Raw genomic sequence first — 27163 nt, 5'->3', positions numbered from 1 at the left:
AAAAAGCCAGACAAAAAAATGATACAACCCCCCTCCACCCTCCTGAGCCTCTGGCTTTCTGCTCCTGTAGGCCAGGAGATGCTCTCTGGTTCCCTAAGGGCCCTTCCCCCAGAAAGGCAGGCCAAGCCCTGCTTTACCTGGTGAATGATTCCAGAGCCAGGCCTCCAGAAGCCCACACCATACTTGGCACCCGCGGTTGCCAGGAAATTATACACTTCCTGGTTTATGTCCTAGTGAGACAAATCAATAACCAGAGCGTTAGTAACACAGTGTGTGTCTGGAACAACCCTTGCTCACCCCCCACCCCGCCCACCCTCACCCTGCAACTCTGAAATGCTGGCGCTATGAAAACAGGCCCTCTACTGGAGGCCTTCTACAAATAATTCCAAAAGGGCCTGGATGTTGGCCCAGTCTCAGCTGGCTGGCCTAGGGACAAAGGCAAGGGAGCAGACAGAGCCTCAGTTCTGTGACACCTGGCCAGGGAGTGGGTCTGGCGCAAGTCCCTTCTGTACCCTGATCTCAGTTTCCTTATTTGTAGAAGGAACTTGGCTATGTCATCTCTAAGGGTCCCTCTGGCACTCAAGTCCTCAGTCAAGGCCAGCAGTGAGGGGCACACCACCACAGGACCGTCTAACTGGGATATGGTGTTGGGGGAAGGGGGCTGTCCAAGGGAAGCAGTGGGATCAAATGGGTGCTCCAGTCCCACTGTAACTCACGCAAGGGGCTGTTTCTTCACCTAAGCCTCGGATGCCTCATTTAAGGCAATGTCAGTAATCCTGGCTAACGTTTATTGAATGCCCACTGCACTAAACATCCTCACAATCCGTCCCATGAAAGAGGGAAGGGACTGTCATCAAGGCCACTTTACAGATGCAAAAAACAAAGTCTCAAAATGAAATAACTTGCTGGAGATCCCTGAATTAAATCCCAGGGTTTGAAACCAGGCCTGTGCACCCACATAACCAAAGAGTTACGTTCTAATATAAAATAGAGCTTCCTCCCTCATAAGGAAGAGGACATCTAGGAACACCAGCATCTGGCACATGCTAGGTGCTCAATATTTGGTAATACATTTGATGGGCCCCAGATGAAAGACTGTCAAATGGACCATGTTCTTAAATGCAGATTTCAACAACACAACAGGACGGGCTGTGCCCACTCTGCCTGGAACTGGAAGGTGGCTTCCTCGGTGGGCAGGGAAGGCTTCCCAGCACAGGTGATATGAGGTCAGGGTCTATCTGGAAAACATGGTATCTTCTTGGACAGGGGAGACTCCAGTGACAAAAGGGAAGGGACCAGGGCAGACTGCACAGAGTCCCAAAGGAGGAACCAGGCAGTGAGACATGCTGGCCTCCGGGCATGGGAGACCCACACTCCAAGACAGAGGGACTCACACTGTCAGCTCCCTGGCCCTCAGTAGCACACCCTCAAGACCATGCAGCCTCCTTCATTTAAACTCCAGACCAGCCATGCCTCCTTCTGAGGCCCACTGGGTACCCCCAGGCAAAAGAACAGCACACAAAAAACTTGGGCCCCCGGAGCGGTCTCTCCGATTAATCATTACTACGACAGCTTTTTCATTCAAATCAGTCACTTATAACATTGGCACCAAGGGCAGGAGGAGTGGTTGTGTGTCTGAGTACGTGTTCTTATGTATGAGCAAGTGGTGGCGGTGGTGAAGGGGGACAGGATGGTGCAGCAGAGTCTTGGCCTGAACTCAGCCTAGAGCCTTCTCTGGCTGTGTGACCCTGGATAGGTCACTCTGTCTCTCTGATCCCCAACCAAAGGGACTCTACAAATATATGTAAATCTGACCATAACCCTCCTCTGCTTAAGCCCTTCGGGGACTCCCAGGATGGTGCCCGTGGCCCTCAAGGCCCCGCCTGTGCCTGCCCCCGTCCACCTCACACCACCCTCTCTTCCACGGGCCTCCTTTCAACTGCACAAATGCATCAAGTTGCTTCCTGCCTTGGGGTTTTTATATATACTGTTCTGCCTGGAATGTTCTTCCTCCAGTTAGTATCAGCTTATCTGTGCTGGTTTCAGCTTACATGTCACATCCTCAAGAGGCTGTCCCTTACCCTCCAGAGTCTAAATTAGACTTTTCTTGGGGCGCCTGGGTGGCTCAGTTGTTAGGCGTCTGCCTTCGACTCGGGTCATGGTCCCGGGGTCCTGGGATCGAGCCCCGTGTCAGGCTCCCTGCTCAGCGGGAGGCCTGCTTCTCCCTCTCCCACTCCCCCTGCTTGTGTTCCCTCTCTCGCTGTGTCTCTCTCTTTCAAATAAATAAAATCTTTTTAAAAAAATAAAATAAAATAGACTTCTTTTCTTATACTCTCACAGAGTTCTAGGTCTCCCCTTCGTAAGATATAACCAAATTGGCAATTACCTGCTTGTGTGATGGTTTACTGTCTGTCTCGCTATCAGACTCTAAGATGCACGAAGGCAGGGCCCCCGTCTCGTTCACACCGTATCCCCAGCATCTAGCACAGTTCCTAGCACATCATTAGTGTTCAATAAACACTGAAATCCTATGATCCTGTGAATCTCATCTCCAGAAGGTAGATTCTGAACCCATAAAGTAAAGGGAGGGCCAGACCCTGAAGGCAGTGGCCTGCAGCGGGCAGTCATCTCCAGGGCTGGAGAGGACCCTGTTCCTGGCCACGGCCAGCTCCCAGCACTGCAGGGGCCCCTGTAACATTCCACCCCGGCTGCTGCTAACAGGGAAACCTCTGGCCAGCAGGCTGGGCTCTTTCAGCAGAGTAGAAAAAGAGCTACCGTCAGCCAGGACCCAGACTGACAGGCCAGGATGGGAAGAGAGGGCTCGAGTGGGAAAACGGAGTGTTTCCCATGGGTCTGAGAGGCTCTGGGAGCTCTGCTGACCCTGGGAGCTGGAGCACTTTCAATGGCAGCCCTGCCAGCATTCAGCTCCTGCCAACAGCCCCCCAAGAGGGGGACCCACTTCCAGTGCAGGGGGTAGAAAGGGTGGAGGTCCAGAGCTGGCAGAGACCCGCTGTGGTCAAGAGCAGGCACACACAAAGGTTATCACAAGCAGAGGCTGGGGGAAGGAGCAGGAATCTGATTTCATAAGGAAGGCTGGGAGGAATTCAAGGAAAAAAAACAATTCCATGTGGCATACACCTGTTTCTACCTCATGAAGCAAACTCCCAGAAGAAAGCCCCCCAAGGAGGCCAATCAGTAAGAGACAGCACTCAAGACAGGGGGGCTTCCCTGCACAGGGCCTCAGCTGATTGGGATTCATGAACAGCAACACCATCCGCCTGCCTCCCTGCCAGGGTCCTGGGGGTTGGCCGAGAGCGCGAGTGAGCGCACAGGTGAGGCTGGTAGGAAGGGAGATTTAAGCCACCCTCTTGTTCCAGAAGCTGGTCTGCATCATTTTTCTAGCAGAACAGAAAAATGACCACAAAAAAATACCTTTAAATGTGGGAAGATTAAGGATGATTTGGGGGGTTTTGTTTTGTTTTTAGGCTTTCTCTGTTATCTTCTAACATCCTCACAATAAACAAATGGTATTTTCAGAGTTAGAAAAGAGCAAAAATGTTTAAAACAAGACTACACCAAAGAGCCTAGCTCAAGGAATCTGCCTCTCATCCCATGTCACACGCACTGTCCCGATGCCCCCTTCAGCTCACCTTGGCCCGGCGCAGGTCCTTCTCACCCCCGAGCTGGGCCTCGATCAGATGGTCGCAGTGGATGGTGGACGGCACAGCCACCTTGGGCAGCCCACTGCTGATGAACTGCAGCATGGCCATCTGGGCCGTGGCGTCCTGCATGGCCACGCGGTCAGGCCGTAGCCGCAGGTACGTCTTGCCCCGCTCAATCTCCTGTTTGGCTGGGTCATCCAGGTGTCCATATACAATCTTCTCTGAGAGCGTCAGAGGCCGGTTCAATCTGGGGGGAGAGGGAGGGGTGCGGGCTGCACGATCCCCCTGCCCACCCACAGCCACGCCCTCTCTGTCCCACGGCAACACAGTGGGACAGTGGGCGGGGACGGGGTGCCTGCGCTCCATGAGGGTGGACACAAATCAGTCTTGCTCGCTGCGGTCCTTCCGGCACACGGCACTCACCAGGTGCTCCAAGTTACTCAATGAGTAAGTGACAACATCCCAAGAGGTCGACGGGGTAGTTTTTTTCTAAAGGATACCTGCTTTTCCAGCATACTGACCACTATTATCTGATGAGTAGCCATTACATGTACATCTCACTATTTAATCCTCATTGTATCCTTGTCATTTAATCAAACAAGCAAGAGGGAAGGGAGACTCAGCACAGTGGTGGTAATAGCTCAAGCTCACCGCCGGAGTCTTGCTTTGGGTCCTCTAATTCTCTCTGTCCACGGCCACCTCCCCTGTGCCCTCAGCCCCAGTAAGACACAGGGGATCCCACCAGCATGCCCCTCACCCAACCTGCCCTGCCCGCCACCCACAATCCTCTGGTGCTCACACTGTCGTGCTAAAGCCTTTCCCATTAGCCCTACTTGCTCTCACCCCATTCAGACAGGCATGGCTGTCAGCTCTCAAGAACAGAAACCCAGTCACCACCTCCCGCCCCTCACTAGGCCCTCTTCCTAGAACCCCTCTCCCTTCCTCATCAGGGCCAAAGGGGCAGTCCAAACCTGGCTCTTGGGGAGGTGCAGCCCCTGCCAGGCTTTGGTGGCCTCTTCACCAGCTGCCCGCCCCCCCGCCAGCAGACTGAGCTTGGGGCAGGACCCTCAGCCACCCACCTTGAGGCTCCCTGCTGCCGCCCACTCAACCTGGCTGCCCCGCGCCGCCCAGCAGGCTCCCCTCTGCCTGCCCCAGCAGCACTGGCTGGACCTCACACTCGCCTCCCAAACCTGAGGCCTCCTGGGAAGGGGTGCAGTTCACTCACACCCGACAAGCCAGGAAAGAAAAACAGTATCAAACGAAGGAGTCAGAGGCTCTGGGTTTCGACCTGACCCTACTACTGATCCCAGTGTGTAACCAGGCCAGCCACCGCTCACTCGTCTCAGGGAGCTCGCCAACCCATCTCTCAAGTCCGGCGCTTGGACAGGAACGAGAGGAGAGTTGGGGCTTATGTGGCACTTGTTTTTAAACAGCTTTAGTGAGGTGTCATTGGCACGCCATAAACTGCGCGTATTTAAAGTACACAATTTGTTAGTCTTGATGTACGTACACACCTGTGAACTCATCACCGCAATCAAGATAATGAACACATCCATGAGCCCCAAAAGTTTTCGTGTGGCCCTCTGTCATCCCCCCTCCTGTCCCCATCCCCCGAGCAAAGAGTGACCTGCCTTCTATCACCACAGATTAATTTCCTCACAGCACGTCCTTTTAGCTCAGCATGGCTCTAAGCGCTTTAATGTACGCGAGCCACCAGCTCCTCAAGACAAGGATGAGGAGACTGAAGCGCCTCGAGGTGAAGGAACCACCTCGGGTCACGAGCCAGCGAGGGGCAGAGCCAGGACGCAAGGAGCCGAGCAGTGTAGCTCAGCCGTCCCTCCGGAACACCTGGAAGCTAGAACTGGGCCCAGGCTCTGCAAAGTGCTCGATTCAGGGCCGTCACCGCTACGACTCTGCTGGGAAAGCAGAGAAACCCCCTTCTGACAGCTCGGGTTCCGGCGCCCCACTCCCACGCTGATCTAATCCCGAGAGCAGGAGCGGCCTAAGGAGCTGGCTCGGTGGACAGCAGCGGAGCACTGGCAACTCTGAAGAGCTCTACAGTTCTGCTGTCATGAGAACCTCGAATAAAAATAGCACTGGCCTGAGGGACAGCCTGCCCCCGTTAATGGCAGCAAGGCTGGTGTACGGGCAGTGACTCACTGCACAGAGCACAGCCCCTCTTTCCCAGCCCCAGGGGAGACGAAAAATAGCACATGGACTTTAAAAGCAAAGACCTTGACAGCAAATGCCTCAAGTTGTACAAAAAAGCCTGACATGACAAAAGCCTAAGGATGAGTTCAGCGCCACATTTCCTTAAGGATTAACTAGGGATGGCAAAAATGGGTCCTCTGTGTCCGTCTGTCCCTCTGCTTTACTGGATGATAGAGACCTAGTTTCCCAAGAACAGAATTGGGCCCCTTCTGTCATGAACACAAGGCAGAGGAAGAGTCCCTCTGCAAGTCCCCTGGCCTTCTACAACATTCTTGCATTTTCATCCACTAATCTGTTTTGAAGAGCCTCCCTTCTAACCAGTTCCCAGGGTGACGCTGTGCTGCTGACTCACAGACCACATTTTGAGGAGTAAGGCCTACACCAACTGAATCGGAATTGGGGCCCAGGTGATGGTAGTTCTAAAAGTTTCCGAGTTGGGGCGCCTGGCTGGCTCCATTGGTGGAGCATGTGACTCTTGATCTCGGGGCTGTGAGTTCGAGCCCCATGTTGGGTGGAGAAATTACTTAAAAATAAAATCTTTTGGGGCACTTGGGTGGCTCAGTCAGTTAAGCGTTGACTCCTGGTTTCGGCTCAGGTCATGATCTCAGAGTCTTGAGATCCAGCCACACATCAGGTTCCCAGCTCAGGACAGAATCTGCTTGAGATTCCTCCCCCTCCCTCCATCCCCCTCTGCTCCTCCCCCTGCTCATGCATGCGCTCTCTCGCTCGCTCTCTCTAAAAATAAAATAAAATCTTTTTAAAAAAATAAAATCTTTTAAAAATAGGTAAGAGTTTCCAAGGTGGGCGCCTGGGTGGTTCAGTCCGTTAAGCGTCTGCCTTTGGCTCAGGTCATGATCTCGGGGTTCTGCGAGCCCCACATCGGGCTTCTTGCTCAGCGGGGAACCTGCTTCCCCCTCTCCCTCTGCCTCTCCCCCACCTCATGCTCTCTCTCAAATAAATAAATAAAACCTTAAAAAGAAAAAGCTTCTAAGGTGATTCCAACATGCAGCCTAGATGAAACCCACACAAAAATGCCAGAAAAAACAGTGGGAGGCAATGGAGCCAGACAGAACCGGCTTGCGTTTGGGTCCAACCACTCAACAGACGTATGACCTCAGACTGGGTATTTCCCCAATCTGACACTCGATTTCCTTATCTGCAAAATGGGGAGGCAGATATAGTAACAACCTCTAGGGGTTGTTGAGAAGAAAAGAAAATGTATGTGAAGTGCCTAGAACAAACTGGACACTCAGGCAGCTACTATTATTACAGCCATCCTTGGTAAACATTCATCAGTTCTTACTATAATCAGGTGATGCCAGGCTGGAGGCTGCTAGAGATACACACTATGATAGTCCCTCCCTCTCAAAACCGAAGCGAGGATACCAGTAAAGAGGAAGCCAAGTGGCAGCTGAGAGGGAGTGTGGGATGGGGGCTGGAGCACTACATGAGGGCGGGGAAACAAGGTCCCACTACTTGCTCACTGTATGACCTTGGGCAAGTTGCTTCTCCACTGAGCCTGTTCCTTGGCTATAAATGGGTATATTCATATTTATTCTCTCCTACTCCCAGGGTCACGGTCACCAAGTGGGCAAGTGCCCAGTCCTGTCTATAGTCATTCGCACTCTGGGGGCAGTGCTGGTTGCTATGTACTACCAGCGCCCCCCCCCCTTCATCCTCCTGTGGCATCACATACAACCTTCCGGTGCCAGCATCTAGCCCAGGACCTGGGACACAGGACAGCAATGCAAAAATGGCCACCATCTTACCAAATGAGGAAAAGAGAAGCCCAGAGAAAAAGATATGCTCAAGATCCCACCTGAGCTTTCTTCTGGGTCTCAAGCCTGAGCTCTCCTCTAGGCCTACACACTGAAGAGGAAATACAATTCTAGCCTTTGGGTCTGGTGGATCCTAGGGGGCTGGCTCAGGGTCGGGAGTCTGTCCTGAAAAGGGCTGTTGGGAGGTTCAGGCCACAGCACCAAAGAGCGTCTGAGACCTTCCCGATGGCCCAAATCACCAGGCTTCTTGATAGATTTTTCCTTGGCAGAGAAGGCCAAGGCCCATCACCAATCTGCAGTGCCTTTCCTCAGCAGGGAACTTCGTACCCCAAAGGCCTTGATCCTCCTGCCTTCACTAGCCATCCTTTACCAAGCACCTCCTGTGCTGCCTGAAAGGGGCAGGAAGCAGAAGCAACACCCTGGGGAAGTCTCTACAGCTTCCCCCCCACAGCCTTACCGTTTGCGAACAATGTCAATGTTCTTCTCTAGCAGGTCATAGCGGATGTACTCGTGGGGCTCAAAGTGGCTCATGGCCACCTTGGCCCGTTGGCACAGGACTGAGGCCACATGGTACTGCCGCACACCCAGGGCTTTCTGCAAGAAGAAAGACAATAGCGACTGTCAATGGAGTATTTAGGGTGGTCCTCCCCGGAGGACAGCTCAGTGTGGTGAAAAACCGAGGAAGTATCGAGAGCTCCCCAGTGGCTGCAGCCTCAGTGTTCTCCTCTGAGGCAGGGGTTGATCCAGCAGCCACAGGAACACAGCCCGTGGCAGGAGAAAGAGCAAGGGATTCGTAGTCAGAATTGCTGGGATCAAAGTCAAGTTCTATCAACTTAAGAAAATCCCCCATCATCTGAGCCCCGGAGGAGACGGGCATGGGGCTACTGCTGGCCACAGTGACCACAGCGGGTTACCAGGATGGTTAAATACGAACATATGTGAAAGTCCTCATGAGGTTGTAAAGCACTGCCCAAATCAGAGCTATCAATCCACCTGCACAACACGTTCCTCGAGGGTTGAGATCAAGCCTTATTTGTCTTACATTTCTGTATCTGGAGTCCTGGGACAGAGTAGACTTGATAAATAATTACTGAACGGATGAAAAAATGAGGAAAACACTGTGCATGAGCTTTGATGTTTCCTCATCCCTTCAAAGGCGGCCCCCTTAAATGTGCAGCACACACTTATTCTAATGACTAGAATGTGGCGTGAGGCTATGTGACCACCAAAACTAGTCATAAAATATAAAGGATAAAGGTATCATAAAGGATAGCTTCTTGGGGCACCTGGGTGGCTCAGTCGGTTAAGCGTCTGCCTTCGGCTCAGGTCATGATCCCAGGGTCCTGGGATCGAGCCCTGCATCGGGCTCCCTGCTCAGTGAGGAGCCTGCTTCTCCCTCTGCCTGCCGCTCCCCCTGCTTGTGCTCTCTTGCTCTCTCCCTGTCAAATAAATAAATAAAATCTTTAAAAAAAAACATAAAGGACAGCTTCTGCCCAGCCCTCTCTGACTGCTCTGGGAGAAGTCAGTCACTGTGTTGTTAAGACATTTACGCAGTGCTAGGAGAGGTCCACTCAGACAGGATCTGAGGCTTCTTGCCAATAACCAGCACCACCGTGCATGTGAGTGCTCTAGCCCAAGACCAAGTCTTCAGGTAACTGCAACCCTGATCAACACCTGGACTGCAATTTCTTGAGTGATCCCAAGCTAGAACCACCCAGCCAAGCTGCTCCCAAATTCCTGGTCCACAGAAACTGTGAGTGAGAAATCTTTATCGTTTTAAGTCTTTAAATGAGGGGGCAATTTGTTTTGCAGTAAAAGGTAAGTGATTGTTATGATGGGGCCTGTATTAGTTCATTTTAAACCGTGACAACCTTCACAGGGTACACTGATCAGGGAAGAATAAAGGAACCCCAAAAATGAGAGGGAAAGGGATGGCTGCTTCCCTTCCAGGCGATGCTCCCTGTCTAGAGGGTCATTCCAATGGGTAAGGGAAGAGGCAAAGCTCAAGCCCCCTTCTTTACGTCCCCGGAACATTTAAATCCAAACTCTGCCAACCCCGGCATCTGAACCAGGACACTGAATCATCAGCCCACCCCATTAGGAAACGGTGCCCCAACCACCCCCCCAACCACCACCCACTTGACCGCCCCAGCAGGAGGGTCCTCCCCAGTGCAGACTGCAGACCCCTTGCCCCCCTCTGCCTCAGGGGCAGGTGTGAAGAGTCCACGAATGGTGCATCTAAAGACTTTCAACGGCCTGGGCACAGGCAGAAGACGGTCAACAGCAGATGCAGCTTTGCCCGCGCCCCTGCAGCCGGGGGCCCGCGCACAGCAGGGGAATGGAGAAAGGAGGGCTGAAGCCTGGCGGCCAGTGACTATCGAGTCATCTCGGTCAATTTACCCTAAGCGCTTGTTTCCTCACAGAGCTACTGTGGGGATTAGCAGTTACATAAAGTACTGGCACAGTTTCTATTATTACCCCGGTAAGAGAAACCACACAGGCTGTTCTGCAACTTGCTCTTCTCATTTATCAACACACCTTAGACGCCTTTCCAATGTCCATATACAGATCTTTCTTTCTATAATTTAACTGTCCTAAGCTTAGGGACCCTTAGAAATAAAAATAAAGGGGCACCTGAGTAGCTCAGTCGGTTAAGCATCCGACTCGATTTCAGCTCAGGTCATGATCACAGGGTCATGGGATCGACCAGCCCTATGAGCCCTGTGAGCCCCGCGTCAGTCTGCTTGTCCCTCTCCTTCTGCCCCTACCCCTACCCCACCCCCTGCTGGCACTCTCTAAAATAAATAAATAAAATCTTAAAAAAAAAAAGATTCTCTCTCCCTCTGCCCCTCCTGCTCACTCTCTAAATAAATAAATAAATAAATAAATAAATAAATAAATAACAATACCTAGTGTCTGGTCCAGGAGGCTAAACGATTAACTGTAATCATAATTACAGTGTAGAGAAAAGGTAAAAGTCCCAAATTCCCTACAGCAAGAGCATGCAACTCTTGATCTCCGGGTTGTGAGTTCAAGCCCCACGTTGCGCAGGGAGCCTACTTAAAATAAAAAATAAACATAAATAAAAAGCTTTAACTAAAAAAAATTATAATAAATAATAGGGTTTTGTTTTTTTTTTTAAAGATTTGAGAGCGAGAGCGAGTGAGTGAGCACGTGCACAAGCAGGGGGAGCGGGAGAGAGAGAAGCAGACTCCCACTGAGCCAGGAGCCCAATGGGGGCTCGATCCCAGGACCCCAGGGTCATGACCTGAGCCGAAGGCAGATGCTTAATGACTGAGCCATCCAGGCACCCCAATAAATAATAGGTTTAATAAGCAATGCTAATTGGAGAAAAAAGGGACAAAATAAGATGTTCTCATCTAGACTACAACTTATGGATAAAATTATTTTTTAACACCCAGTGATGCCAGCACTCTGCTAAGTACTTTGCAAGCGTTGTAATCATCTCATCCTCACAGCCATCCAGTGAATGTCTCCTATGATTAGCCCATTTTCCATGTGAGGAAACTGAGGCTTGCAACAAGTGACTAAGGCCAGAGTAGCAAACAGGACTAGAATCCAGCCTGACTGACCCACTTACCTGCCGTTGCCCCGGGCATGTTACGTAACTCCCTAAGCCTTCCCTCCAAAATGGATGAACTCCGTTGTTAGTAACAGATGAAATCACTGCGTGCTCAACCCTGGATCACCATGTGCTCTGCTTTCCAAACATCTGAGCACAACAGCCAGCAGTGGCCAGGAGGACTTCCAGCCACAACGGACGCGTTCTAGATCCGCACAACCAATACACTGGCCACTAGCCACACGTGGCTGCAGAGCACCCTGGAGTGTGGTGAGTGCAACTGAGGGGTTTTCAATATTATTCAATTTTAATGAACTTAAAATGAAGCTGCCACATGGGATGGCTCAGGTTTATGTACTAATAAGGAGGGAAAGCATTTTTTCAGAAGCCCTAACAACTCGCATGTTCATTAGAACCCTTTTTCTGTAAAGGTGCCTTTATGCTTTTAAGTTCGGAGCACCACCCACACACACCTCCCCACGCCAGGAGCTCATCATCCCACACAACCACCCAACCCACTCCTGCATGATTTCAGAATCTTCTCCTGCACGCTCAGCCAAGCTCTGCTTCCTTGCACAGTCTGCTTTCCAGCTGGGGTCCACCGTTGGGACCCATAGCTCTCTTCCTCAGGACAACAGCTCCCAGACCTCAGATGCATCACAACCTCCTGAGTCTGTTAAAAATACATAATCCTACACCCCACCCATGTCAATGATTCTGTCTCCAGGGTGGGATCCCTCACCTACCTGAAGTCAGCCATGCCCTGTCATCTTCTCTAAAATCTCATCTTGGCCAAGGGCGGCCCAGAGTTATTTTCAACCATCCCTTTACATGGCAGGTTTCCCAATTCCGCAACAGCACTACCATGCACTGGGCTGAGGGCAAAGGGATCATCACCTCCTTTGTTTAAGGCTGTTATCAGCCTATGACAGCCCACCACACCGAGGACACACATGTCACTTCCAGATACCCTAACACCTGACTAGCCATTTTCCTCATTGACTGCTCTTGAGCCACGCTGTACTTGTAGGCTTGGTTTTCTGTGCAAAGCTCTACCTTAATCTTGATTTAATCTCATCATCGGTTTCTGTCTGCCTCCCACCCCTGGAGTCTGCAGGAGTCCTGGTCGTCACCCCACGTCCTGACAGGCTGGCCCTCCCAGCGTGCATCAGCCACAAACACAGCACAGCTCTGGGGTGTTCATCCAAGCCCCAACACCAGTGTGACCCACTCCAGGCCGGGCTCCCCAGGGCAGACGTTTGGTCAGGTCAACAGTGGTCTACTTAGCAGCACTCCTGAGGTCCAGGTCTTCCATCCACTGCAACAGCCACCTAACTGTATTTTCTCTCAAGTAGGCTCCACGCCCAGAGTAGGGCTTGACCTCACCACCTGAGCTCGAGAGTCGCATGTTCTATGGACTGAGCCAGCCAGGCGCCCCAACAGCCACCTCAGTGCTTTGTCACTAAGGCCGGGTTTGTTTTGTCGTTAGGGACAGCCTGACTGACCGGTCGAGTTCCCCACAGAAATCAATACTCACTCTCACTGATCTAACTACTAACCCTAACAAAAAGGGTTTGGGTTTGCTGGTGGTTTTGCCGTGAGACCTTACGCAATTCACTTCATCCCTCGAGGCCTTAGTTTTTCACACCCAGAACAGGTGAAATCTCAGTCTTGCTCCCCACTTCAGGGCTGTGAGCGGCTGACATGCATGAAATGTCCCGTGTAAACTCTGGAGTGCTCCACATCATAATATGCTTACCCCAGAGACGGACTTCAAAGGCAAAGACATCATGTATCACTCATTCACGAACCCCACATATCTCACATGTAAAATGAAAATTACATTACAGGGGCGCCTGGGTGGCTCAGTTGTTAAGCGTCTGCCTTCGGCTCAGGTCATGATCCCAGAGTCCTGGGATCGAGCCCCACATCGGGCTCCCTGCTCCGCGGGAGGCCTGCTTCTCCCTCTCCCACTCCCCCTGCTTGTGTTCCCTCTCTCACTGTGTCTCTCTCTGTCAAATAAATAAATAAAATCTTTAATAAAAAAAAAAAAAAGAAAATTACATTACAGGTGATCTCCACACAACCTCCCCCCTCGCCGAATAGGAATAAAACAGCTGTTACTTATTAAGCACCTGCTCTGTGCCAAGCACTTTCTGTGCCTAATTTTGAATTCCCATGGCAACAGGGCCAGGTCATTGTTCTTCCGGTCTCACAGACGTGGGAAATGCAGACCAGGGAGGTTAAGTCAGAAATCACATACTGGTAAGTGGTGAGCAGGGAATCCGGGATGCAAGTTCAGGTCCATCTCCTTCTGAGACAGGTCAGTTCCCCTGGCTTCTGCTACTCTCTCACCTCTCACAGCCCACCCGTTCTCACTGATGGTGGCACGGTGTGATGGCTGGTCCAGATTGAAGATCTGTACTCAGAATGCCCAACCCTGCAACACCACTAAGCTGCTATGGCCCTGGACAAGTTATTTAGCCTCCCCAAGGCTTAGTTTCTCCAAAGAGAAAATGGAGATAAACTTCATAGTGTTATTATTCAATAAAATAACCTCCGTTGGGTTTTGGCACAGAGCCCGTTCATTACATGTTCTTGTGGTGTCTTCCTGCACAGAGGAGACAGATGCAGAGCGAGGTGTGAAGCTGTGTTCCTTCTCGGGATGCTGGCAGAGCAGCAGGTCTCTTCTTTTGCTTACTGCAAACACAGCTTTTAAAGGCTCTTTTGGTTGATCAACATTTTTCAGAAGATTTAGCTTGTCTGGGCCTTTGGCATTCTTGACCCTCTTCTAATGTATTCCAGTGGCTATATAATTTTTCCTTGGTTACCTGCCCTCCAGTTGTCTAAGCTAATGTCTTTAGGTGCATCTCTTCCTTCTCTCCTGCAGATGACTTGCAATTTGTCAGAATTTGCCTAGGAAAGCCCCTCATCCCTCTGTAATCCTTCCTGCTTATGGGATCCTGGTGGTGGGATCTCATACATTGGTTTCTCAGTCATTCAGAATTTGCATATCTCAAAGGCACCAAACATGTTGAACTTTGTTAGCCAGTAAAAATTCTAAATTGATCTGCCACAGGGCGCCTGGGCGTCTCAGTTGGTTAAATTGATCTGCCACAGGGCCTTTGTACATGCTGTTTGTGCTGCTTAGAATGTTCTCTGCCTACCCTCATTCCCAATCTGCTCTTTGTCTAGGTCACTCCCATTGATCCTTCAAGTTCCAAATTAACAGGGAATTCTTCCTGAACTCCCAGCCCAACCAAAGCCTATTCTCTATGCCTACTTACTACTTCTTGACATTCATTTGTGAGATGGTTTCTGTCTCCACTAGTCTGTAAGTTCCACCAGGGAGGGACGTGTCTGTTTATTCATAATAAATTTCCCATGCCTGAACACTAGGTCTGATACACAGGAGGTGCTACATAAATATCAATTAAACTAATGACTCTTGCTTCTGCTTGACCAACTAGCTCTTCCATATTGAACAGGGTTAAATACAGAGCAGGTTTGGTTAATCTTGTGAGCGCACTTAACAAATCAATAATTTACCAGTCTCAGGCGCTCTTGGTTAGAGTATAAACAGGTTCAACATTTTTTTTTCTTAAGTAGGCTCTACGCCCAGCATGGAGCCCAACACAGGGCTTAAACTCAGGACCCTGAGATCAAGACCTGAGCCAAGATCAAGAGTCAGGTGCTTAACTGCTTAACCAAGCAAGCCACCCAAGTGCCCAAGTTCAACATTTTTGAAAGACAATTAGGTAATACCTATTGAAATGCAAAACGTTTGTGCTTTTTAACCAGCTTTCCCCAATTCCAGAAAGCTAGCTCACAAAAATGCTCACATAAATGAGCACTGGGACAGGCAAGGACATTCTCTGCCAGCACCATTCTTAAGAGAACAACCCAATTGTCCAAAAATAGGGCACTGATTGAATAAATTCTGGCTCATCTACGAAGGAATGCCATCTTACAGCTGTTTAAAAAGAATTAACTTGAGGGGTGACTGGCTGGTTTGCGACTCAATCTCCGGGTCATGAGTTCAAGCTCCACATTGGGTGTACAGTTTATGTAAATAATTAAAAACTTAAAAAAAAAAGAAAAGAATTAGAGGTGGTGGTCCCAGAACACTGTGAATGTAATTAATGCCACTGAATTGAATACTTAAACATGGTTAAAATGTCAGTATTTATGTTACATACATTTTACCATAATTTAAAAAAATAAGGTGGATCTACCTTTAAGGGCAGAAAAAACTTCCATGAACATTCAGGGAAAAAAATACGTAGCAAGATAGTAGTATAAGAGCTTATTTCTATATAATAATAAGTAATAATTTACACAGGTAGATATAAAAAATGAAATGACATGTCTGAACTGTGCATAGCAATTATCTCTAGGAATTAGAATTATGGGTACTTTTACTTTCTAGGCTAAGTATTTCTGTAACTTTTAAATGTGACATGATATATAGGAGTTCCTTTTGTAACCAGGAAAAAAGAATGAGCAAGGCAAATAGGTGCAGAAAGCATGCTGTGGAGTGGTATAGCACAATCATTTACTGGCAATTTGACAATCAACAATGTTCTGTGTTTTTTTTTAATGTGCAAACCCTTTGTTTCAGCAAGTTAATTTACAGGAATTTGTCATTAATAAGGAAGAGGGAGGGGCGCCTGGGTGGCTCAGTTGGTTAAGTGTCTGCCTTTGACTCAGGTCATGATTCCAGGGTCCTAGGATTGAGCCCCACATCAGGTTCCCTGCTCCGCGGGAAGTCTGCTTCTCCCTCTCCCTCTTCCCCGGCTCCTGCTCTCTCCCTCTCAAATAATAAAATCTTTCAAAAAAAATAAGGAAGAGGGCGCCTGGGTGGCTCAGTTGGTTAAGCGACTGCCTTCGGCTCAGGTCATGATCCTGGAGTCCCTGGATCGAGTCCCGCATCGGGCTCTCTGCTCGGCGGGGAGCCTGCTTCTCCCTCTGACCCTCCCCCTTCTCATGTGCTCTCTCTCTCTCTCATTCTCTCTGTCTCAAATAAATAAATAAAATCTTAAAAAAAAAAAAAAAAAAAAAAAAAAAAAAAAAAAAAAAAAATAAGGAAGAGGGGGGAAAAATACCTTTATACAGAAGGACCACCATTATCTTAACCCAGAGATCAAACTTAGCATCACCAATAGCAAGACTACCTGACACTCGTGCCCCTGATGGGACAGCATCACCTATGAAGAATTCTTTTTTTTTTTTTTTTTTTTTTAAAGATTTTATTTATTTATTTGAGACAGAGAGAATGAGAGAGAGAGAGCACATGAGAGGGGGGAGGGTCAGAGGGAGAAGCAGGCTCCCTGCCGAGCAGGGAGCCCGATGCGGGACTCGATCCAGGGTCTCCAGGATCATGACCTGAGCCGAAGGCAGTCGCTTAACCAACTGAGCCACCCAGGCGCCCACCTATGAAGAATTCTTGTCGAGGGGTGCCTGAGTGGCTCAGTCGTTAAGCGTCTGCCTTCGGCTCAGGTCATGATCCCAGGGTCCTGGGATCGAGCCCCGCACTGGGCTCCCTGCTCAGCGGGAAGCCTGCTTCTCCCTCTCCCCCACCCCCTGCTTGTGTTCCCTCTCGCTGTGTCTCTCCCTGTCAAATAAATAAAGAAAATCTTAAAAAAAAAAAAAAAAAAGAATTCTTGTCAAGGTATCTGGCTGGCTCAGTCTGTAGAGCACGTGACACTTGAACCTGGGATCGTGAGTTCAAGACCCAAATTGGGGGTAGAATTTACTTTAAAAAAATAAGAAGGAAAAAAAAAGAACTCGTTGTCAAAAAATGTTTAACCTGAATCTAAGCAAGCTTTGGAACCTTAGCTCCAGCTTAAGGGAAAATCATGGAATAAAAGAACAATCGAATCCAGGATGTGGATATTCTACAAGAAAATGGACCTGGTCTCTTTGAAAAGTCAACATCAGGGAAAAACAAGGCGTATGGGGGGTGGGGATGGAGAGTGTTCTACAGTAAGAAAGACTAAAAAAGTAAAACCAATGCAATGTGTAAATTTTTTGTGTACATCCTGAGATTTGGAAAAAGACCACTACCGAAGACATTTTTGGGAGAACAGATAATGACATTGTAATTATATAGCTTACTGACTGAATGTTGTAAGTTTTTAAGAATGAGGTGTCACAATGCCTTCAATTTCTTTTGAAATGGTCCAGAAAAAAATGAATAGTAACTACAAAAAGAAATAATACATAGTAAAGCAAGTAAGACAAAAATAAGTAATACATAGCAAAGCAAGTAAAACAAAATGTTTAGATGGTAGGTATGTATATGGATGTTCTTGCTACTATTTTCGACTTTTCCTTTTTGTTTTTTTTTAAGATTTGAGATAGAGTGAGAGCAAGCGAGAAAGCACATGAGCAGGGCGGAGGGGCAGAGGGAGAGGGAGAAGCAGACTCTCCACTGAACAGTAAGCCTGACACAAGGCTCGATCCCAGGACCCTGGGATCATAACCTGAGCCAAACGCAGATTCTTAACTGACTGAGCCACCCAGGTGCCCCTGACTTTTCCTTATGTGTAAAAATTTGTAACAAAAAAATATTTTGAGAAAGACACCAATTATGGTTTAAATTTGTTTTTTTTTTTTTTAAGTAATCTCTAGGGACACCTGGGTGGCTCAGTCGGTTAAGTGTCTGCCTTTAGCTCAGGTCATGATCCTGGGGTCCTGGAATCGAGTCCCGCATGGGGCTCCTTGCTTGGCAGGGAGCCTGCCTCTCCCTCTGCCTGCCACTCCCCCTGCTTGTGCACATACTCCTTCTCTCTGACAAATAAAATCTTAAAAAAAAAAGTAATCTTTACCCCCCAATGTGGGGCTCGAACTCATGACCCCAAGATCAAGAGTCTCATAATCTACCTACTGAGCCAGGCACCCCTAATACTTATAATTAGAAAAAAATATAACCAACATGAATTTTTAATTAAAAATTAAATGCTCAAAACCAAAGATAAATATTCCTATAGACTGCTTGCTGTGGAGTAAAAGCAAATTGATCTAAAGCAGCTTGTCAATATGAAACCCACAGGAACATCCATACCCTCTGACCCAGCAATTCCATATCTGAAAATCTATCCTTGGGGCGCCTGGGTGGCTCAGTCGGTTAAGCAACTGCCTTTGGCTCAGGTCATGATCTCAGGGTCCTGGGATCGAGCCCCGCATCGGGCTCCCTGCTCAGTGGGAGGCCTGCTTCTCCCTCTCCCACTCCCCCTGCTTGTGTTCCCTCTCTCTACAGCTGTGTCTCTCTCTGTCAAATAAAATCTTAAAAAAAAAAAAAAAAGAAAATGATATTGTATGTACTGAACAGTTCACTGCATTACTACTTATAGCCCCTAAAACTAAAAGTAACTTAACATGTATAATTTCCACTCAGTAGGAATGATAGTTTTAAGTACTATGTAGCAATGCAGGAAATTGTCTATGATACAATATATGAAAAAGCAGGTGATATGTTACATACACACTGACTACAATGCTATAAAACCCATATTCACAAGGGGAAAAAGACCAAAAGGAAATGCACTAACATCATAAAAAAATGTTTGGGTTAAGATGGAGAATTATTTTCTCCTATAATTCCCCAAATCTGTATTAAGGTGATGTGTGGATGAAAAGCGATGGATAGCGAGCTGTTTTCAGCTGGCGCAGAGAGCTGAAGTCCCCTAGTGTCACTGTATTTTTGTCCTTGAACTCCAATTTTGCAATCCAACATTCCAGTGAGGGCACCACCCTCAGACGGCCAAAGAGCCGGGGTGAGCCTGCCCCATGGGCCACTTCCCCATGTGCGGACTGAACAGTGAAAGCCCCATGGGACGAAAGGGAACATTCCAGGCATGGGAGTCCTGAGATCTGGCCTCCTAGCTCAGTCACTAGGTACCCTTATAGTAATCTTGCCTTTCTGTGCCTCCCTTTCCACGTCTATGCAATGGGAGAAGTGGATCATTCCAGCTGCATCAAAGCCACCTGAGAGGTTTCAGCTTCTAGGCCCTACCACTCCGGGACCTCTCCATCAGAATCACCTGGGGTGGAGCCTAAGCGTTGGGAAAGACTACCAGGTCACTCTGATACTGCCATGTCTGGGAACCACTGGACTAGATGTTCTCCAAAGTTTTTTCCAGCTCAGAGATTCTATAAATACTCCTCCCCAGCAAGCAGGCTCTCAGATAAATCCGTGTATTCCCCAAAGGCCCAGAGGAAAATGTAGGAATGTCAGAATAGATTTATCTGTACCGGGGAAGAAAATCCCCAGAGCGAAGGCTTTTCTGAATTAGCCACAGCCACAGTTTACACACGGGTGAGGACGCAATGCTGTGTGTGTAGGCGTGCATAAAATGCAGCCCAGTGTGGAGGCACAGAAAGCACAAGAGACTCAGAACACTACCTGTTTATTACCGGCCCCATGACTGGCCAATGCTTACTCTATTTTAAAATATTAATAAAATAAGGGAGAATAACCCCTGTCCAGACTACCTCACTTAACAAACAATGAACACCTTCCTAGGTGCCAAATACTGTTAGCACATGGTTCCCAAACCTTTCCAAGTTAAGGCCCATGAACAAAATAACTCATTTTGGACATCACAGCTAGGCAGACAGACCAGGCTGCTGCTGGGAGGCAACTGGCTGGGGCGGGCGGGGGGGGGGGGGGTCAGGATCTCTGCATACCTGTGTCCCATTTGCTACAGCACACCTGAGGAAAGCTTAGCTGTACCCACTAAACTCCAGAACACCACCATGCTGTCCCTACAGGCAGGATCACAATCTGGTGGGATAAGACAGACACGGAAACAAAAAGTGTGGAAGTGTTAAAGTTGCTATTGTAGACATTAGGTCCAAAGTTCAGCGAAGGCACGGAAATATGAGTGGTCAAGTGAAAAAGAGGCCAAGACCTTCTCTAAGATCACGTTCGAATTCAAGTTCAAAAAATTGGCTACAAATGCAAAAGCCAAACAGAGAGAACGACTCGCTTAAAATCACGTGGCATTTGTGGAGTCATCATGAAAGGAAGAAGTCATTCAAAGCCCACTGTATCCTCGTGTAGCCACCTCAGAGGGACAGTCCTATCAACTTCGAAATACTGGACACAGGATGTTCCGAGCTAACAGGAGCTTTAGAGAGGGGGCTTTCACATGTTGACTGAGAACACACCACACACAAAATATACATTTTATGTTGTGATCCAGGCCAAATTTACTGCCAGGGTGGTGTAACTAAAACAAGTTTCACTAAACAACACTCACCAAGTGCAATGCACACTGATACTTTTTTTTTTTTTTAAAGTAGGCTCCAGGCTCAATGTGGGGTTTGAACTCATGACCCTGTGATCAAGAGTCACATGCTCTACTGACTGAGCCAGCCAGGGGCCCCTAATACTTTTTATTCTATTATTGTTTATACTGTGGTAAATACACATAAAATTTACCACTGTAACTATCAAATGGCCAGTTGGGCACATGTGCAGTGGAATCACTACTATCTAGTCCCAGAATTTCTCATCACCCCAAAGCAAAGCCCATACCCACCAGCAGTTGTTCCTTATTCCCTTCACTCTCCTTGCCCCAGCATCTGGCAACCACTAATCTGCTGTTTCTACAGATCTGTTCTAGCTAGTTCATATAAATTATACAATACGTGGCTCTTGTCTGGCTTTTTTCCTTTAGCATTCTAGATTTTTTTTTTTTTAGATATTATTTATTTGACAGAGGGATAGACAGAGCCAGAGAGCACAAGTGGAGGGAATGGCAGAGGGAGAGGGAGAAGGAGGCTCTGCAATGAGCAGGGAGCCCGACACGGGGCTCGATCCCAGGACCCTGGGACCATGACCTGAGCCGAAGGCAGACGCTCAACCCTCTGAGCCACCCAGGCGCCCCTAGATTATCTTTTCTTGAAGGCAAGTTGCACCCCATTAATTCATGATCAGATGATGGGTCAGGAAAGGCAATTTGAACAACACCTTACAGAACTTACAATTTAAAAAACAAGTTACAAATGTCAGAGCCAAACAGCTGTAAGACATGACTGGCTCACAATCGCCCTGGGCCTTTGCTGGGCATTATCAGGCTCTCTGCAGCGTTCGCTTCAGTCTGTGGCACCAGAGGAACCCAAGCCTCAGCCACCCACTTGGGTGCCTCTCGGCAACACAGCTATCCACCAAGAAAATTGGAAAAATAAAAACAACACAGCAAGTTTTTTTAAAACGTCAAATTTAATGGGGCGCCTGGGTGGCTCAGTCGGTTAGGCGTCTGCCTTCGGCTCAGGTCATGATCCCAGGGTCCTGGGATGGAGTCCTGCGTCGGGCTCCCTGCTCAGTGGGTAGTCTGCTTCTCCCTCTCCCACTCCCCCCGCTTGTGTTCCCTCTCTCGTGGTCTCTCTCTCTGTCAAATAAATAAATAAAATCTTAAAAAAAAAAAAATCTCAGTAGCAGCCAGAAATATGAGAAGGGGTGAGCACAGCTGACTAGGGAAAAACATCCGTCTTCACTGCTGTTCTCTGTCCCATTTCCCTCCTACCATGAAACCTTATTCACTCACTTATTCATCTGTCTATCCATCAAATAGTTATTGAGTGGCTATAGGTGCCAGGCACTGTTCTAGGCACTGGAGATACAGCAATGAACAAAATGATCCTCCTGGGACTGACATTCCCGGGCCTTAGATGAAGTCAGACAGAGAGACAGACAAAGACACAGAAAAGAGTAAAACCTCAGTCAGATGTTGGTAAGTGTCACGAGAGATAATGAAGCAGGAGCAATGGGAAAAAGAGCCAGGGCAGCGGGGGGAGGTGCCATTTAAAACAGGATAGCTGGGAAAGGCTTCTTTAAGGTTTCTGCGAGAAGATGACATTGAACAATGACCTGACAAAAGGTCCAAGCCAACCTACAGAATGAAAGAAAACCATCCCCTACAGAAAATCTAAGGGGCCTCTAAAGTGAGGTGTAACTGTTGTGTTCAAACAGCAAAGAGAGGTATTTGTACACCCACATTGGTGTGTGTGAACAGCATTGTTCACAAGAGCCAGAAAGTGGAAGCAACCCAAGTGTCTACTGACAGACGAATGGATAAACAGTGATGCATACATACGATGGAATATTCCTTGAAAAGGAATTTTAGGGTGCCTGGCTGGCTCAGTCGGTGGAATAAATAAAAGATTTTACTTTTAAGTAATCTCTCCACTCAACGTGGGGCTCGAACTCACAACCCTGAGATCTAGGGGCGCCTGGGTGGCTCAGTCGTTAAGCGTCTGCCTTCGGCTCGGGTCATGATCCCAGGGTCCTGGAATCGAGCCCCACATCGGGCTCCCTGCTCAGCGGGGAGCCTGCTTCTCCCTCTCCCACTCCCCCTGCTTGTGTTCCCTCTCTCGCTGTGTCTCTCTGTCAAATAAATGAATAAAATCTTAAAAAAAAAACCAAAAACACCCTGAGATCAAGAGTCACACGCTCCACCGACTGAGCCAGCTGGGTGTCCCTGAAAAGGAATTTTAAAAGCCTGAAAAATTCGGACATGTGCTACAACATGGATGAACCTTGAAGGCATGATACTAAGTGGAATAAGCCAGTCACAAAAGGACAAATCCTGTATGAATTCCAGTGATATGTGGTACCGGCAGTAATCAAACTGATAGAGTAGAAAGTAGATGGTAGTTGCCAGAGGCTGTGGGGAGGGGGAAATAGGGAGTTAGTGTCTAAATGGGGACAGTGTCAGTACAGGATAATGAAAAAACTCTGGAGATGGATGGTGGTGATGGTTGCTCGACCGTGAATGTACTTGATGCCACTGAACTGTATACTGAAAATGGTTATTTTAAAATTAAAAAACAAAACAAACAGCAAAGAAGCCAGTGTGGCCAGAGCAGAATAAACAATGAGGAGTGAGGTAAGAGATAAGATCAAGAGGTAGCAAGGATTCAAATTGTATAGGACCCTGCAGAATTTAGTAAAGATTCTGACTTTACTCTGAGCGAGGAGCTAATGAAGAATTCTGAACAGGAATCAATGCTCCGACTTTTTCACAAGGATCCTTCTGGCCACTCCATGCAGAACAGAAGGCAGCAGGGAGACCAAGTCAAAGGTTAGTGCAACAGCCCATGAAAGATGGTGATGTGGACCAGAGTCGGAGTGGTGGAGGTGGTGAGAAGGGGCTGGAGTCTGGATATATTCGGAAGGTAGTTAACAGTTAAGATTTGCTGACAGATTGGCCAAGGGGCGTGAGAGAAGAGTCAAGAACATCACTGGGGGGCGCCTGGGTGGCTCAGTCGTTAAGCGTCTGCCTTCGGCTCAGGTCATGATCTCAGGGTCCTGGGATCGAGCCCCACATCGGGCTCCCTGCTCGGCGGGAAGCCTGCTTCTCCTTCTCCCACTCCCCCTGCTTGTGTTCCCTCTCTCGCTGTGTCTCTCTCTGTCAAATACATAAATAAAATCTTTAAAAAAATAAAAAAATTAAAAAAAAAAAGAACATCACTGGGTTTGGGGCCTGGGTAACTGGAAGAATGGAGTTGCTACACAGTGAAATGGGGGAAGGCAATAGAAGAGCAGGCTTGAGGGCGCCTGGGTGGCTCAATCGTTAAGCGTCTGCCTTCGGCTCAGGTCATGATCCCAGGGTCCTGTGATCGAGCCCCGCATCGGGCTCCCTGCTTGGCGGGAAGCCTGCTTCTCCCTCTCCCACTCCCCCTGCTTGTGTTCCTGCTCTCGCTGTGTCTCTGTCAAATAAATAAATAAAATCTTTTAAAAAAAAAAGAAGAAGAAGAGCAGGCTTGAGGGTGAGATCAGGAGTTTGCTTATGGAGAGGACCCTTGGGTGGAGATGTGAACGAGGCAGTGGGATTCTTATCCTAGGCCCCACCCCTCTAGAACCCTGCTAATTAGTTCATCTAGAATCATAGATTATCAGAAGCACAGGTAAGCCCAGATCACCAAGTATTTTACTTCATTTGACAGATGAAGAAATGAAAGCTGGAGGGCACATACCTAGCTAACAGAAGTTAGGAGAACTCAAGCAACTCAATTCTCAAGTCAGTGCTTTTTCCCCCACACTACTTCCCTAATTTAAACTAAGGTGATACTGGTTCATTCAACAAATATTTATCAAGCCCCAGAATTTGTGCTGAATTAATGAGATAAGATAGGCACATCCCTGCCTATGCTGAGTTTACAGTTTGTGGAGAAGACAGATACAAAGTAATCACTCAAGGGACCATATAGGCAGCTAAGTCAGAGAAGGGCTACAAAAAAAGTTAATAGTTGTAACAGTAGAAAGTGGGACAACCTAAACTAGACTGGGAGAAGGGTTTCTCCAAGAGGGTGATATTTAATCTGAGAACTGAAACATTATACGAGTTAGCCAGGCTAACTCCAGGGAAGGGAGTCCAAGGAAACTTGCAGGCACGAGCAGCATGTGCAAAGGCTCCGTGGCAGGAAATCACCTATAACTGAATGAAGACAGAGAAACCAGCTTGGCTGGAGCAAAGTGAGCAAAGTGCAGCAGAAATGTCAGAAAATAAGGCTAAGAGGTAAAAGGGAGCCAGGTATCATAAGGGACCTTGTAGGGGTAGGAGAAAAGTACCCCAGCAACCTTGAACCACATGTGGCTCATCTGAGTCTTGCCAGAACACCTTGTGATCCCCCTGGAACACTAGATGGGAGGCCTCTAAAGGAGCTGCCGTGAGGCCATCTCCCACTTGCCTCCTTATCTCCCCTGGGAGACTATTATGAGACAGTTTCTCCTGTCTCTCAGAATCTGATGAGGTATGAAGCTTTCTGCCCCGGGCCCTTCAGACGAGAGCTGCAGAATGTAAACCCACTTGAGCTACGACAGGGTACCCACAACATGTGTGCAGTCATCGGCTCCCTTAGCTTTGGTGCAGTCCACTTGGTGTGTGGGACTGGGACCCAGGGAGCTGGCACCTTTGGTTTGTTCTTGTTGTCTCTGTCAGTAAAGAACTGTCTGTAATATGAAAGCGCCTCACTGTACCTTTACCAATCCAATCATTCAGGTCTTGACCTTGTCTTGTAAGTGTGTGTGAACTTTACAGTAGGACATGTTAATGTTTAACTTGATCCTAAAAGCAGTGGGAAGCCATAGAAGGTTTAAGCAGGATCATGACTGGATGAGATTTACACACACACACACAAAAAACAAACACTGTGGCTGCCATGTAGATAATGCATTCAAGAGGGGCAAAAGGAGAATAGGTTGATGGTGGCTTATCACGTACGCTCTTTACTCTAGGAAAGGGGTCTGTGCATTGTAACACCCGAACACCTATTATACGCCAAGCAACAGGACACAGACATCAAGGAAGACAGTCCCTAAGCTAATATACCTCAGTCTGACCAAGATCAGCTCGTAAACGTAACCGGTTGTCACTTGTGCAAAAAGGAAGCAACAGCCAGAGGCAGGAGGGCTGCAGAGGGAACAACAACCTCGGCTTGAGAAGCCAGGGCAGGGTTTCACCGAGCAGGGCCGTGGAGGATGAACAGGACTTTGCACAGCACTCGAAGAAGACACACAGTATGTGAAGATACAGAACCATCAAGTCAAGAGTGCAAAAGCTACTAGGCACTCAGAATGGTAGGATGTAACAGACAATGCAGAAAATAGTGGATGGTCAGGCTGGGTGTGGCTGACTATCCTAAAACTTGAATTATAACCTGTGGTTTACAAGCAGCACAGTGAAAAGAACTTAGATCCAGCTCCAAAGCCCAGCTCTACCATTTACTGGCTGCATGACCTCAAGCGGGCTTCACCTTTGAACGCAGTTTCCTCATTTGGAAAAAGGGAATAATAGCTGCGTATTATGTGACCTAAGAAAGGACATGAATGGAGGTGCCTGGGTGGCTTAGTCCTTAAGCGTCTGTCTTTGGCTCAGGTCATGATCCCAGGGTCCTGGGATCGAGCCCCGTATCGGGCTCCCTGCTCGGCGGGAAGCCTGCTTCTCCCTCTCCCACTCCCCCTGCTTGTGTTCCCTCTCTCGCTGTGCCTCTGTCAAATAAATAAAGAAAATCTTTAAAAAAAAAAAAAAAGGACATGAATGGGCTCCTCTCAAACAGCAATTATTATGTGAAATGCTACAAACAGATTTAAAAAAAATAGCAGTTACTAGGGTTTTTCCAGCCATTTTAAAAAGTAGGACACATTTCATACAGAAAATTTAAAAAACACATAAAACACAATTTTACAGACTCCCTGAAGCTCATCCAGGGATATCCACCACTACCACCACTGCTCCCACCAGACTCCCTGGCCTGACACCAGGTACCCAGTGGTATTAAATACACAGTGATTCCAAGAGAGGCAGCAAACACCTGTTCCATGCCAAATCCACCCCTCCTCACAGTCCCCGGCACCACAGTACCCACTATACCCACACTGAACAGGTGTCATGGCTGAGGTTTCTAAGCAAAGACCATTAGTAGTAATATTTAATACTTCACACTGAGTGCCAAGTTGTAAGTGCTCTACATGGATGAAGAACCTTCTTATAATAATATGAGCCCCATTTAACAGATGAGGAAATTGAGAGCTGGAGAGGGGTGACAATTTGCCCAAATTCTCACAGGTAGTGAATAATAACACCAGCATTCAAACACAGCCTAGCTCTAAAGCCCAAGCACTGAACCCTCCCAGTGTCTCCTGCCAATTCTAAGTACAGATCTGGACACAAATGAACTAAAGAAACCAAACAAAATCAAAATGGAATAGATGCCAAACTGTTACCAACAGCTCTCCCTGGAGGGTGAAATTATGGAGGCATTTTAACTTTTTTAAATTTATGTAAGTGTGAACCTTTAATACTGTACGTACGTTAGTTTTAGGATCAGAAAAATATTTTTAAAGAAACAGAAATCATTTGTTTGTAACACCACACTGTTTCCTACAACGGGCAGTCTACTTTGGATTGTTAAAAAGC

At 48.1% G+C, this 27163-nt stretch overlaps 1 protein-coding gene across 1 annotated transcript in view; it reads right to left on the bottom strand.

Moving 5' to 3' along the window:
• Positions 1–27163, bottom strand: part of ACO2 (aconitase 2) — a 55369-nt gene that overhangs the window by 15093 nt on the left and 13113 nt on the right. The window contains exons 2-4 of the mRNA XM_036072630.2: positions 8109–8245; positions 3651–3909; positions 138–230 (exon numbers count right to left, since the gene is read on the bottom strand). Of these exons, the coding sequence (XP_035928523.1) occupies positions 138–230; positions 3651–3909; positions 8109–8245 (489 nt within the window). The remainder of the gene's footprint in view (positions 1–137; positions 231–3650; positions 3910–8108; positions 8246–27163) is intronic.

This window comes from Halichoerus grypus, chromosome 6 (assembly GCF_964656455.1).
Source record: "Halichoerus grypus chromosome 6, mHalGry1.hap1.1, whole genome shotgun sequence".
In the NCBI taxonomy this organism is placed as follows: domain Eukaryota; kingdom Metazoa; phylum Chordata; class Mammalia; order Carnivora; family Phocidae; genus Halichoerus; species Halichoerus grypus.
The sequence above is the reverse complement of the archived record's forward strand: the minus strand, read 5'-3'. Positions and strand labels throughout refer to the sequence as shown.